The following is a 14672-nucleotide window of genomic DNA, read 5'->3' as shown; positions in this document are numbered from 1 at the left end:
CTCTCCAGGCTGACACCGCAGCTTCAGGTGTTGGTCAAAGAAAGACTGGACCTTGGAGGTGCCTCCCTTCAGGTCTTTGGGGCATGGAGGTTGAAGCCCTTGGTGAGGTAATGCAGCAGGCAGTCAATTCTTGTCTCTTTTCACCACGTCCCCCATCGGCACGCTATAAACATAGGCTGAAGTTTGCCTACCTAACTCAGCCCACCCAGCAGGCTGCCCGCCACATGGCTCTGTGCTGCCTCATTCAAGACATGCAGGGTGTGGCGACGTTTCCCAAGCAGCACGTTACTCACGGGCGGTGAATTCATTGCTGTGAAAAATGACAAATTGCTCCTCTTTTGATGACAGCTGAAACTCAGTGATTATAGTGAAGGTGCTACTAAACAACCACATTTAAAGATTTCTTTGTGTGTGTGTGTGTGTAAAAATAAATTCCCTGGAGTTACATAGAGCTCAGTCTGCATCCCAAATCCATTACAAGTTGTCTTGAGCAAGCTATTTGACTGTGCCTCAGTTTCTTTGTGTGTAAAATGTGAATAATAATAGTACTTACCACACTGGATTACTGGAAGAATGAAATAAAAACAATGCATATAAAGGACTCATCACAGTGCCAGGAACATATGAGATGTTAAGGGAGGAAATGTACTAGTAATGAGGCTTTTTAAAGAATCCCGTGGTCAATTATCTTGCACAACCAATAATCCTTTCACATGAAGAATCATTGTCTAATTTATATCTGATGTGGGACCTGCATTTGTCAGTTTATCTTAAAGCAGGGTGTGCCTGAATCCACAGCCATCTTCCTTGGGTGTGGAGGCAATGTAACCTGGCACCACAGAGCTGAGTTCAAATCTAGGCTCTGCCAGGAGTTGGCTCTATGACAATGGGTACGTCTCTTAACCTCTTAGAGCCTCAGTTTTCTCTATAAAATAAGAGTAATGATGGTGTTTGCTTTACTGGGTTGTTGTGAGGATTCAATGAGACACTCCACAAGGCACTTTTACAGTGGTGACATATAATAAAGGTTTAACAAATGTTAGCTGCTATGATAAAATTATTATTGATAATAAGAATAATAACTTTTGAAGTCAAGCTTGCATGTTTGATTCCAGTATAGGTCAGTTAACATTGTGACAAAGGAAAAAAACACCTTTCCACCACCAAAGTCTGAGTCCCTAGACCCAGACAGCCATCTGCCTTGCATCCACCTTTATTCCCAAAAGGGATCAGGGCAGAAAGACAGCTCAGTGCACACTCATGCCCAGGGCTGGGAAAATATCACAAAGCATACGACTCAGGTGCTGGAGCAATTAACACCATCTTTGTGGAAGGACAGAGAATGAAGGGGAGGATGCCGATGCCACAGAACATCTGCCAGACTCTGGCATCAGTGTGGCACAGGAGACCACCAGGAGGGGTCCAGCAGGCCCCATCTTCCACCCACCCTCACCCCTGCCTCCCTACCTTACTGTCCAGCTTCTTCATCGTCACTAGGTCCAGAGACTTTAAGGAATGACCCGTGGGGGCAATGAAGTACAAGCAGGCGTGGATGCGAGAGTCATGGTAGGTGTGCAGTACCCTGCGGATCTTCAGTTCCTCCTGCAGATAGGCCTCAAACTGGGCATCGATGAATTCTACGATGGGCTTGTAGCTACAGGGGAGAGTGGGGAAATGACCAGACCCCTTCAGACACCTGGATTTTGTTAGGTTTCAAAACTCTTTTTGAAGTTCAAAATGCCCTCGGTAATCTGACTCCTCCCACCTGACTGGATTTCTCCGTCTTCCCTCAGTGGGCCTCTACTCCCATCAGACTGGCCACCTCTTTCGTCCCCATATGAGCCAACTGTGTTCATCAGTGTGCTTTCTCTCTGGAATGCGCGCTTCTCTCGTCTCATCCCAATCTTGCCCTCCCGGCCCTCAGGACTCGGATGAATGTCCATCTCCTCCAAAATTCCCCAGTGATGCCAGAAAGCCCTTCTGGGCCTCAGGAGTGTGACAAAGAATTATGCTATTGGATGGCTTACTGATGCTTCACAAGGATTAGCATCCCCTCAAACAGACGGTGTCCTTGTGAAGGGCAGGGACAGTGAACGGCCCTTCTCTGCCCCATGGGGCCCAGATGCAGTGTGGAGCCCCCTGGCAGCATCTGTGGATGCGCGGATGGTGCCCCAGGCTGGGCTCATGTCTTTGCTTCCTGTGTCTCCCCTGCAGCGGCTAATACTTGAGCTGGGTACCCAGGGGTGGTCAGGATGTCTCCTTGACCCACTGCTGGGGAATCTTCCAGAATGCACTGGGTTCTCCTCAATCTTTCTGGGTTTGAGGCTCCCCTAAAATATTTTTCTGTTCTCATTTCCTCTAAGGTCGTGATTTTTTTGTTTTTGTTGTGGCCACACGGCATGTGGGATCTTAGTTCCCTCACCAGGGATTAAAGCCATGCCCCCTGCATTAAAGTGCAGAGTCTTAACCACTGGACCGCCAGGGAAGTCCCTAAGGTTGTAACTTTGAAATCTAATTACTCAGACAAAATTTGGTAGAGTCTTAACCCATACAACCTCAACACATGTGCACACCTCCCCACCCCCAAGCTCACTGAGTCCCCAGGCACAGAGCTCCTGTGTGGCTCCAAGTCTTGCTAACGAGTCTCAGCCAAGAGTCAGTCCTCTGTTCCTCTTTGTCCTGGGAAGCTTCTTTCTTCTCTATGGCCCCTACAGCCTCTTTCTGCTCTAACTAGGTCAGCTTAGCCTCTGCCCTGCCTCTGTTCTCATCTCCCTGTCTGTCCACTGCCTCTCCATCCGGGTCTTCCTCCCTTCAAGCAAGAAGAGGTTTGCTATCTGGCCCAGGGCAGCGGTTCCTAACCATTTTGGCATCAGGGACCGGTTTCGTGGAAGACAGTTTTTCCAAGAATGGGGGTGGAGAGGCAGGGGGCGGGGATGGTTTCAGGATGATTCAAGTGCATTACATTGATTGTACATTTTATTTCTATTAATATTATTATTACGCCAGCTCTACCCCAGATCATCTGGCATTAGAATCTGGGAGGTTGGGGACCCCTGCCAGATGGGGAGTCTGCAGAGACCACTGTGGGAAGGGAATGTGATGGAAGGAGGAGCCAGGTTCAGCCAGTGCCTCCCAGCTGCAGCAGCCCCCTACCTGAGCCTTTTTGAAAGATTCCCCCAGTAGAGAAGAGAAAAGAGCTTTTAAAAAAAGAAATCACAGAATTCTAGATTCTGAGAACTACATACAGAGTGAGCCAGGTGCACGGTACCTCTGGAGCCCCAGAGAAAAATCTAAAAATATAGTCCTTTCTTTCTTCCTTTGATCCCTGTGAGCCAAACACTGTTCTGAAGGGTAATAGCATCAAAGGATCACTTGGTTGCAGGGATCCTTAGAAGGTTCCTGAAGAATTAGCGGGGTGGGGGGAAATACATCCCTTAGGTTTGTTTAATTAATTTTTGGGTGACTGGCTCATTTGAATGATCTAAATATGGCACGCCTATATTTTTTCCTCCATTATATAACTTTTTTACTTTATTTTCTGCTCTACAGAAGGGATCCAAGGAGGACACAAAGCAATGCGTTTTTAGCTTTTTTACCCCCTGCATCTCTAGTGACACGCTAGGTCTATCTTTCTGCTAACGCCTCTGGCCCTTAGGGTCTCTGAAGAGAGGCATCGTCAGAGCAGCCAATCCACCCACAGGATTTGGTTCAGTCTAATCCTAAATGGATAACTCATCTTTGTCTTATTCATTTTTACCCTGTTTCTGACATTTTGTTTTTTTAATTTCAGTTTTATTGAGACATAAGTGACATATAGCACTGTATAAGTTTAAGATATACAACATAATGATTTGATTTACATACATCATGAAGTGATTATAACAATAACTCTAGTAAACATCTATCGTCTCACATAGGTACAAAATTACAGAAATACAAACAAAATTTCCCTTTTGATGAGAATTCAGGATTTATTCTCTTTACTTTCATATATAACATACAGCCATGTTAATTACATTGATCATGCTATAAATTATATCCTTCGTATTTATTTACCTTAGAACTAGAGTCTTATTCATCTTTTTATCCTCAGTGTCCCACATGGTATCTGGAATATAGTAAGGGTCCCACTCCAGCTCCCAATGGCTCATCTTCCCTCAATGGCCATCTCTCCCATCCCACTCTGTCATGCTCACGGGACTTCAGTCCATGGTAAACAAAATCCCTTACTCCCATAAGGAACCGCCTCACAAAAATGCTTCCTTCTAAAAAAAAAAAACTGCTTTCTTTTGAGGGACACCTGACTCCCCTTCAAAGATGTTGCTTCCTTCATATCCTTCTCAACTGGAAATGTCTACATCCCTCACACACCAAGGCAGCTTTTTTCCAGCCCATTTTCCCTGGCTTACTGTGATCTCCTAGAAAACCCAGCTCCAATATATTCTACCCCTCTTTCTCACAACTGTTTATCTTTTACTTTTCAGGATAGGAATTCCTTTTTATCTTTTAGCCATGCCACACGGCATGTGGGATCTTATTCCCTGACCAGGGATCAAACCCGTGCCCCCTGCAATGGAAGCTGGGAGTCTTAACCACTGGACCACCAGGGAAGTCCCTTCAGGGTAGGAATTCCTTAGCCTTGGGTCCACAAACCTGGAAGAGGTCTATGGATAAAACTCATAGGATCCACGAACTTCGATAGGAAAAAACACATCTTTTTCACTAAGTTCTAACTGAAGTTTAGAGTTTCTTCAGGTACAAAAGTAGATAATGTAAAGGAAACCATAAACAAGACAAAAAGACAAACCCTCAGAATAGGAGAAAATAATTGCAAATGAAGCTACTGACAAAGGATTAATCTCCAAAATATACAAGCAGCTCATGCAGCTCAGTGTCAGAAAAACAAACAACCCAATCAAAAAACGGGCAGATGACCTAAACAGACATTTCTCCAAAGAAGACATACAGATGGCCAATAAACACATGAAAAAATGCTAAACACTGTTCATTTTTAGAGAAATGCAAATCAAAACTGTAATGAGTTATCACCCCACACCAGTCAGAATCATCAAGAAATCTACAAACAATAAATGCTGGAGAGGATGTGGAGAGAAGGGAACCTTCTTGCACAGTTGGTGGCAATATAAACTGATACAGCCATTATGGAGAATAATATGGAGATTTCTTAAAAAAGAAATGGAACTGTCATATGGCCCAGCACTCCCACTACTGGGCATATACCCTGAGAAAACCATAATTCAAAAGACACATGTACCCCAGTGTTCATTGCAGGACTATTTATGGTAGCTAGGATATGGAAGCAACCTAGATGTTCAGAGACAGATGAATGGATAAAGAAGTTGTGATACATATATACACAATGGAATATTACTCAGCCGTAAAAAGGAACAAACTTGAGTCAGTTCTACTGAGGTAGATGAACCTAGAGCCTATTACACAGAGTGAAGTAATTCAGAAAAAGAAAAACAAATATCATATATTAATGCGTATATACGGAATCTAGAAAAATGGTACTGATGAACCTATTTGCAGGGCTGGAATAGAGACGCAGACATAGAGAATGGACTTGTGGACACAGTGGGGGAAGGAGAGGGTGGGATGAATTGAAGGAGTAGCACTGAAACATATATTACCATGTGTAACATAGATAACTAGTGGGAAGTGGCTGTATGATGCAGGGAGTTCATCCCGGAGCTCTGTGACAACCTAAAGGGGTGGGAGGGAGTGAGGGTGAGAGGGAGGCTCAAGAGGGAGGGGACATATGTATATTTATGGCTGATTCATGCTGCTGTATGGTAGAAACCAACACAACATTGTAAAGCAATTATCTTCCAATTAAAAATTTTAAAAAACCGCAATGCAATATCACCTCACACCTGTTAGTATGGCTACTATAAAGAAGACAAGAGAAAAAAGAAAAGAAGACAGTTTTTATCCATTGATCTGTTGTTCAATACTTGGATTGTTTCCATGCCTTGGCTGTTGTGAATGGTGCTGCAATGGACACAGGAGTGCAGATATCTCTTGAATATCCTATTTTCATTTCTTTTGCATATGTATTCAGAGGCAGGACTGCTGGATCATATGGTGGTTCTATTTTTTATTTTTAAAATTGTTTTCCATGATGGCTGAGCCACCAGCGGTGTACAGGTTTTCCTTTTTCTTTACCTTTGCTAACACTTGATTTCTCTTTTTGGAAACAATATAAGGTGTCTATCCACAGATGAATGGATAAAAAAGATGTGTCCAGTAAAGTAATTATACTCCAATAAAAAAATAAAAGTCATTCCAGCAAAAAACAAAGTAGGTAACAGTCTACAGTAACTTCAGCAGTGCCTATGATTTCATAATCAATAGAAATTACCAACATTTTTTGTTTCCTATTACAATTGTTTCAAATATCTCAAAATAGCATTTATAATCATGACCTCTAAATTATTATAGTTATTAGACCTGCATATAGTTATTGTTATTTCATAGATTAGTAGAGAAGGACACAGATTACTATATCACAATTTTAAAATATTTTGGTAACTGTATTTTTTTGGCGGGCTTCCTTAGTAGCTCAGCTGGTAAAGAATCAACCTGCAATGCAGGAGACCCTGGCTCAATTCCTGGGTCAGGAAGATGCCCTGCAGAAGGGATAGGCAACCCACTCCAGTATTCTTCAGCTTCCCTGGTGGCTCAGCTGGTAAAGAATCCACCTGCAATGCGGGAGACCTGGGTTTGACCCCTGGGTTGGGAAGATCCCCTGGATAAGGGATAGGCTACCCACTCCAGTATTCTGGCCTGGAGAATTCCACGGACTGTAGAGTTGATATATTTTAGGCAAGTTATTCTGAGTCCAGAGGCCTCACTGGTTTAAGGGGCCAACAACACAAAACAAACCCAGTCTAGACACTACTTCTTATTCATTTCAGATGGTGATATGTATTATGAAGACAATAAAATAGGATAATGGGATAAAAGGTGGCTGAGGGCTCACCTACTTTAAATACAGTGATCAGGGAAGGCTTCTCTGAGGATGTGGCACTTGAGCTGCAAGGATGAGAATGACAGTCATGGAGAATCTGGGAGAAGAGCATTCCAGGCAGAAGGAAAAACAAATGCAATGGGCCTGAGGCAGAAACAAGCTTGACAAATTTGAGCAAGAGAATTAGGGAATAAGGAAGAGCAATATACTGTTCACAATTGCCCAAAGGTGGAAACAACTCAAAAGTCCATCAACTGATAAAATGTGGAATACCATACAATGGAATATTACTCAGCCATGAGTAATATTACTTTTCAGCCATGAAAAGGAAGAAAATTCAGATACATGCTGCCACATGGATGAACCTTGAAAACGTTATGCTAAGTGAAAGAAGCTAATCACAAAGGACAAATTGTATATGATTTCACTTCTATGAAGTACTGCTGCTGCTGTTAGTCGCTCAGTTGAGTCCGACTCCCTGCAACCCCACGGACCGCAGCCTGCCAGGCTCCTTTGACTATTTGAGGTACTAGAATAGTCAAATTCACAGAGACAGGAAAGAGAATAATAACTGGGAGCTGAGGGGAAAGGGTAATGGGAAGTTATTGTTTAATGTGTTTCCTTTGGGGATGATGAGAATGTTTGGGAACTAAACAGAGGTAGTGATTGCACAACACTGTGAATTTATTAGATGCCACTAAATTTGTTCACTTTAAAATAGTTAACTTTATGTTATGTGACTTTCACTTCAAGAAATACAAAAATAAGAGATGAAGCAAGTGAGGTAATGGAGACAGATCACATAAGGTCTTGTGGGTAAGATTATAGTAAGGATCTTTTTTTTTTTTTTTTTTACTGTGAATAGGGTCTTCTGTTCCATACTGCTGTCTAATTGGTTATTGTCAGATAAGAAGAAGTCTATGGCTTTCTGCATATTTATTTTGAAATTAGCTACCTTGTCTTTCAGTTGATTATATTGGATTTTGTAAATAGAGATATTAACAGAAAAGTAAGAGTTTTATCTTTCAATTGTTTTCTTTCTTGATAATGTTAACCAGTCCCTTCTTGAAATTCTGTCCTTTGGCTTCACTGCCACCATTAGTTCCTACCTTCAATTCTTGGCCTGTCTGTGAGGTTCCATCCTGGACCATCTTTTGTGGTCATTCTGCACATCACAGGCACGTTAGCCCTGCGTGGTCCCATTCACTGTCATGGCCTCAGTTACCACTGGCTCCTATCACACTTCGTAGACACCCAGAAGTCACTCCAGTCTCCCTCTCCCACATGCCAGCCCTCTGTGCAAACACAGCTATCAGAAGCTCGCCTGCTGGAAACCCAGAAGACCTGGTCACAGACATCATACTCAAACAGCACCATGTCAGGCATCAAAGCCAAGATACCACAAGGTCAGGTCTCCTGGAATAGCACTCAGAGTGACAACACCTCATTTACTCCATCCTTCCAATCACCTCTTTCCTCTATGCTCATCGCTATTCCGCTCTCTCCTTGTGGACTCACTATCCCTCCAAACTATGTCCACTGTGCCCTCTGAAACTCCTGAACCATGGTGAACAAAACTGCCACTCAGAGTGTGGTCCCCGAACTGGCAGCACCAGCATCATTGGGAGGCTTGTTAGAAATGGAGACTCTCCAGTCTCCAACCCAGAGGCACAGGATCAGAATCTATATCTTATTAACAGCCACAGTGGCTCATATGCTACTTTAAAGTCTGAGAAGTAGCATATGCCATCTTCCTCTTCATAGAACCTGCCTATCTCTTCATGCTACTGGAAACCTAATTCTCTCCTGAGGATCCCACTGCCTAGCAGCCCCCTCCTGTGTAGGCTCCTCATTCTCCCACAACCTGTGTACGCTGGGCTGAGTGTGGTGGGCATTCAATCAGACTCTGAGCACCACTTCTAGACCATTACTCCTCTCCCTCTGTGTAAATGAACATTCTCCATTTGAGACCTGTTCCATTCTCTTCTGGAGGTGCCTGACCCAGTCTTTCTTCCTGTTCCAGGTGACTGCAATGTGCTTGTGGACAAGCCATCAGCCTTCAGCCTCTTTATTCCTTGATGGACTCAACTTACCCAACCTCCAGACCCTTCTACTTCAGCCACTTCCACACGGGACCATTCGCCAGGCCAGCCCCACCCAAGACAGCCTCTAACACTCTCTGACCACTGCCGCACATCTTTTCAGCTCTCCTATGTCTCTGATGGGCCTAAACTTGATCTTTCACCTCATAGAATCCTCTGGTACCTTGGTCTCTCCATTATCTCACAGGCTATCAGCCCCTCATGGCCTCATCTTCTTGGCCCGGGCTGAACCCATAATCAATGGCCCCAAACACTCTTTTATCAACTCCTCTCCCATCGCACCCTCCTTGCCTGGCCAAACTGCTGGACTGGATACATTTCAGTATCTTCCCTCTGCTCCTAGACCACTGCCGCTGAAGTTGACTAGAAGCAATCACAAAACGTGGGGTCTTGGCGCCCAAATTCCTGGCCTCCAACCTCATATACACTTTTAAAACAATATGACATCCCTTTGCTTGGGCTCGATTGGCTCCTTCCCACTGCTTTCACTGACCAGGCCAAACTGTCCCCACTTTCCTCAAGCTCTGAAACTCATCTGTGACCCTTCCCTCTCACAGGACAGTGTCACCTTCTACTTTATCAACACAGTCAAGCTCACCAAGCTCATACTACCCCAACCTGCCTCACTCCCTCCCCTTCTCTGTGCCCTCTAGTCTCTGAGGACAAAGCATCCCTCATCCTGTCCAAGGTCCATCAGCCCCTGTGCACTTGATCTCATTCCTTGCAGGCTCTTCAGATCCTCACCTCCTACTGATCACTCCCCCTCCCTGAAACCTATGAACAGGCTTATGTCTTCCCTGGTCTCAAAAAAAAAAAAAAAAAACTTTCCTCAGCCAATCCTCCTCAATCACACATTTCTCTCCAACTACGGCCCTGTGTCTTCTCTTTCCTTACCAGCCAAGTCTCTCTTTCGCACCTACTACAGGGCTTAGCATATGCAGGCGCCCCACAAATATTTACTGCATGGATGGAGATGTTTTTTGAAAGAATAATCTACTCATTTATTGATTTATTTTTACTTCCTCTTCATTCCTCAACACATTGTAGACTGCTTTCCACCCTCACCAGCATCCTAGTTAACACACTCAATGGATGCTTCGGGGATTTTTGTTGTTGTTTGAAGCATAGTTGATTTCTGTTGTGTTCATCTCAGGTGTACAGCAAAATGACTCAGTTATGTATATATATGTGTGTATGCATGCTAAGTCACTTCAGTTGTGTCTGACTCTTCGCAACCCTATGGACTATAGCCCGCCAGACTCCTCTGTCCATGGGATTTTCCAGGTAAGAATACTGGAGTGGGTTCCCATTTCCTTCCCCAGGGCATCTTCCCTACCCAGGGATTGAACCTGCATCTCCTGCACCTCCTGCATTGGCAGGCAGGTTCTTTACCATTTAGCGCCACCTGGGAAGCCATATATAGATATATCTATAGATACAGATATATCTTTTGTGTGTGTGTGTGTGATCAAATTGCATCCTTTATTGAAGAGGTAGGAAAAAGGAGTATCGGAAAAGACTTCATTAGAATGCATTTTCCATGAGGTTTCTTGGAAAAAACAATTATGGAGTTCTTCAGTAATTCACAATTAATCTTTTCTTGACTGGACTCACACTGGTTCTTTGGAAATTACAAAGGCACAGATGATTCAGACAATGTGTAACTTTCTTCTTTGGGTTCTGGATGACGCAATGCTCGCACAATCCAGGACACGGTTATGCCTACAACGATCAGTTCTGTGACACTAGTGAAGAGTAAATATTGTAAAAGCATACCACCAGCTAACTGTGACCAAACATAGTCTTTCATTTCTGCAGCATAAGAGAAACATGCAATACATAATATAATTGAACCAAATGCAGAAAAGCAGGCACTAAAGATGCTCATGACAATGGTAGATGTAAGCTTATATCGTGTGGGTTTCTTCTGTGCACTGACGGTCATGGATTCTGAGATGAGGAATTAAAACGGTGTAAGATTCTCCCAGGCAATGTTTGGTAAACCACCTAGCGGTCTGAATGGTGCTGAGATGCGTACGACGAGCATGGATCTTCCCAACTCAAGGCTTGTTACCACTCCTAGCAGCTGGACAGCCAGGCCGAGGGAGGCCCAGGGCGTCAGGGTCCTGCGGCCTCTGATCTCGGTGTGAGCCCGACCGCCTCCACGCATGTCAGGCCCTGAGAGCGGGGTCAGAGGGGAGCGATCCCCAGAGCGGAGCCCTCGGCACAGGGCCTCCCAGCCCGGGAGAGCCTGGTGGGTGCTGTCTCCTAGGCCCAGCCCCTCATCGCCCCTCGCGCGGGTCCGCGCGGGTCCGTGCGCGGGTCCGTGCTGCATTGCGGCAGAGAGCTCCAGTGCAGATGACAGGGGGGCCAGGCAGGGAGCCCCGTGGAGGGGAGAGCGTGGAGGGGAGAGCGCCAGTCCTGGTGTGGGCGGGGCGCCACGTGGGGTAGAGCGCGAGAGAGTGCGGGGCGCCGCGCGGGGAGCCCTGCGTGGGGGAGAGCGCGAGTGCAGGGGGCGGGGCGCCACGCAGGGAGCCCCACGGGTCCGAGAGCGCGAGTGCAGGGCGCCCCGAGGCTAGAGCGCGAGTGCTGGGGGGGGCGCGGGGCGCTGCGCGGGGAGCTCCGTGGGGGAGAGCGCGAGTGCGGGGGGGCGGGGTGCCGCACGAGGAGCCCCGTGGGGGAGAGCAAGAGTGCGGTGGGGGCGGGGTGCTGCGTGGGGAGCCCCGTGGGGAGAGCGTGAATGCGAGGGGGCGGGGGGCCGCGCGGGGGAGCCCCACAGGAGAGCGGGGGGCAGAGCGCTGGGAGCCCCTTGTCGGGGAGAGCACATGTGCAGGGGGCGGGGCGCCGCGCGGGAAGGCCCCCCCCCGCGGACACCTGCGGCGCGGTAGGACCCCGAAGCTCCTCTATATCTTCTTTTTAAGATCATTTCCATTATAGGTTATAACAAGATATTGAATATAGTTTCCTGTACTATACAGTAGGTCCTTGTTGTTTATTTTATATAGTTAATCCCAAACTCCTAATTTATCCTTCTTTGATGACCTTAAATTTGTTTTATATGTCTGTGAGTTGGATATTTTTAGCTTTTTTAATTTAATTTATTTATTTTGGGTGTGCAGGGTCTTCATTGCTGTGTGGGCTCTTTTCTAGTTGTGGAGAACGGGGGGCTTCTCTCTAGTTGCAGTTCTCGGGCTTTCTCATTGCAGTGGCTTCTCTTGTCGCAGAGCACAGGCTCTAGGATGTGCGGGCTCAGTAGTTATGGCTCCTGGGCGGGCTCTAGAGCACGGGTTTACTTTTCCCAAGGCATGTGAGATCTTCCCTGATCAGGGATCGAATGGTGTCTCCTGCATTGGCAGGCAGATTCTTTACCAATGAGTCACCAGGGAAGCCCCTACTTTAAGTTTTAAATGATGAAAAGTTAAGAGGTGTTTATTTTTCCCATCAATGTATATATTGATTCATCATTCATTCAACAAATGTGTACTGAATACCCACTATAAGCCAGCTGGCTACCTTGTACTCATCTTGCAAAACTTGAAAACTTGGCCCAGTCATTCCTGATCACCTCCTCTCCCCTTTCTGCAGCCTCCAAACTATATACTCCCAACATCAGGCTTGATTGCCTGTTCCCACAGTCCTTCTCCACACACCTCTGTTACTGTACTTACCATATTATGTAGAATTTGTGCACATATATTTGCCCCTTCTACTGACCTGTGAGTTCCTTAATTAGAGATTGCACCTTATTTCTTAGTATTCCTGGCCCTTCACACTGTGCCTGGCACACAGTGGTGGTTTAGTCGCTAAGTCATGTCCAACTCTTGCAATGCCATGGACTGTAGCCCACCAGGCTCCTCTGTCCATGGCATTCTCCAAGCAAAAATACTGGAATGGGTTGCCATCTCCTTCTCCAGGCATACAGTAAGCATTCAGAATTTTATAACCTGAACTAGATCTTCCATGTCAACTGGTTACTATGTCTTATGGATTCTTTCTCTTATATCGGCCTCCTCCTGTCTATCCTCGAAGTTTCTGCTCCTGTTCAAGCCCTTTTCATCTCTTCCATCCTCATAAAACTCACCCATGACCCCTGCCTCCCTCTGGATGCTGCTTTATCTTTTTCCCAGCTCAGAAAAGCTTTTTAAAGGAGCAGTCTACACCCACTGTATCTGCTTCCTTTGAAATTTTTTCACTTTTTAAAAAAATTTATTTTAACCATGCAAGCAATACATGTACTTAATCTACCATTCTCAGAGATAACTACTATTTTTAGTTTGATTATTCATACAGACTTTTTTCTGTGTCTCTATAAACAGAGAGAGGGGCAGGGAGGGAAGGAGAGGGGGAGAAAGGGAGAAATGCTTGTTTTATTGGGAAGGGGTAGATTTATACAAATGGCATCATGATCTGTATATCATTCTTCAACTTCTTTTTTTCACTTAGCAACCTGTTTATGTGAGCATGTATAGATCTAACTTGTTCTTTTACATGGCCAAGTACAGGTCCATGATATGGCGATACTATAGCTCATTTAGTTACCCTCTTGGTGGAAATTTAGACTGTTTAAAATTTTTTCTCATTCCATAACCAATGATACAGTGAACATCCTTTCTGTGGGCCTTTTATGAACATGTGCAATCATTTCTCTAGGCTGTATGCCTAAAGATGGACCTGCGGGATCATAAGATACTCACATTTCTTTTTTTTTTTTTTATTTTGTTTGGAAACAAGAGTTCTTTTAGAGTGAAATGTTTTGATGGTTAAAGAATAATTCATTTTGAGACTTAAAAACTTGATATCTACTGAACTTATTTTTTTTTTTTTTTCTGTTCTGGGTCTTCGTTGCTGCGTGGGCTTTTCTGTAGCTGTGGAGAGCAGGGGTTACTCTCTAGTTGGGCTTCTCATTGCAGTGGCTTCTCTTGTTGCGGAGCACAGGCTTTAGGGCATGTGGGCTTCAGTAGTTGCAGCTCTCAGGCTCTAAAGCACAGGCTCAATAGTTGTGGCACACAGGCTTAGGTGCTCTGCAGCATGTGGGATCTTCCCGACCCAGGGATCAAACCCATGTCTCCCACATTGGCAGGCAGATTCTTTACCACTGAGCCACCAGGGAAGCCCTGATATCTATTGATATTGATGGTTGTATTAGTCAGGGCTCTCCAGAGAAACAAAATCGATAGGATGTATATTTATATATAGAGAGAGATTTATTTTAAGAAATTAGCTTATCACATTTAAAATTTTTATAGATACTGTCAAATTTGCCTTTTAAAACATCTGTATCAATTTACACTCCCAGCAAGATGAATGAAATTAGCTGGTATTAATGGATATTGTATTTTTATGTTTTATTTTTGCAAATCTGATAGATGAAAAAAATACTTCATTGTTTCATTTCACATTTCCCTGATCACTGATGAAGTTGAATGACCATCATTTTATATATTGATGGTCCATTTACATTTCCCCTCTGTCAACTACTTGTTTCTCACTGAATTGCAGAAGCTCTTTTTACATTTTAGAAAAACACTTTGTCTGCTATATGAAAAAAGTGAAAGAGAAAGTCACTCAGTCGTGTC

The 14672-nt window shown here is 44.8% G+C and overlaps 1 protein-coding gene across 12 annotated transcripts in view; it reads right to left on the bottom strand.

Moving 5' to 3' along the window:
• The window catches only part of SEPTIN6 (septin 6), a 73195-nt gene that overhangs the window by 26930 nt on the left and 31593 nt on the right, over positions 1–14672 (bottom strand). For all 12 annotated transcript variants that reach the window (XM_081567879.1, XM_081567880.1, XM_081567882.1 and 9 more), the window contains exon 4: positions 1468–1654. In XM_081567879.1, coding sequence (XP_081424005.1) covers positions 1468–1654 — 187 coding nt within the window. The remainder of the gene's footprint in view (positions 1–1467; positions 1655–14672) is intronic.

This window comes from Giraffa tippelskirchi, chromosome X (genome assembly GCF_054371585.1).
Source record: "Giraffa tippelskirchi isolate mGirTip1 chromosome X, T2T-mGirTip1v1.2.pri, whole genome shotgun sequence".
Taxonomy (NCBI): Eukaryota; Metazoa; Chordata; class Mammalia; order Artiodactyla; family Giraffidae; genus Giraffa; species Giraffa tippelskirchi.
Note: the sequence above shows the minus strand (reverse complement) of the source record. Positions and strands in the feature narration are given on the sequence as shown.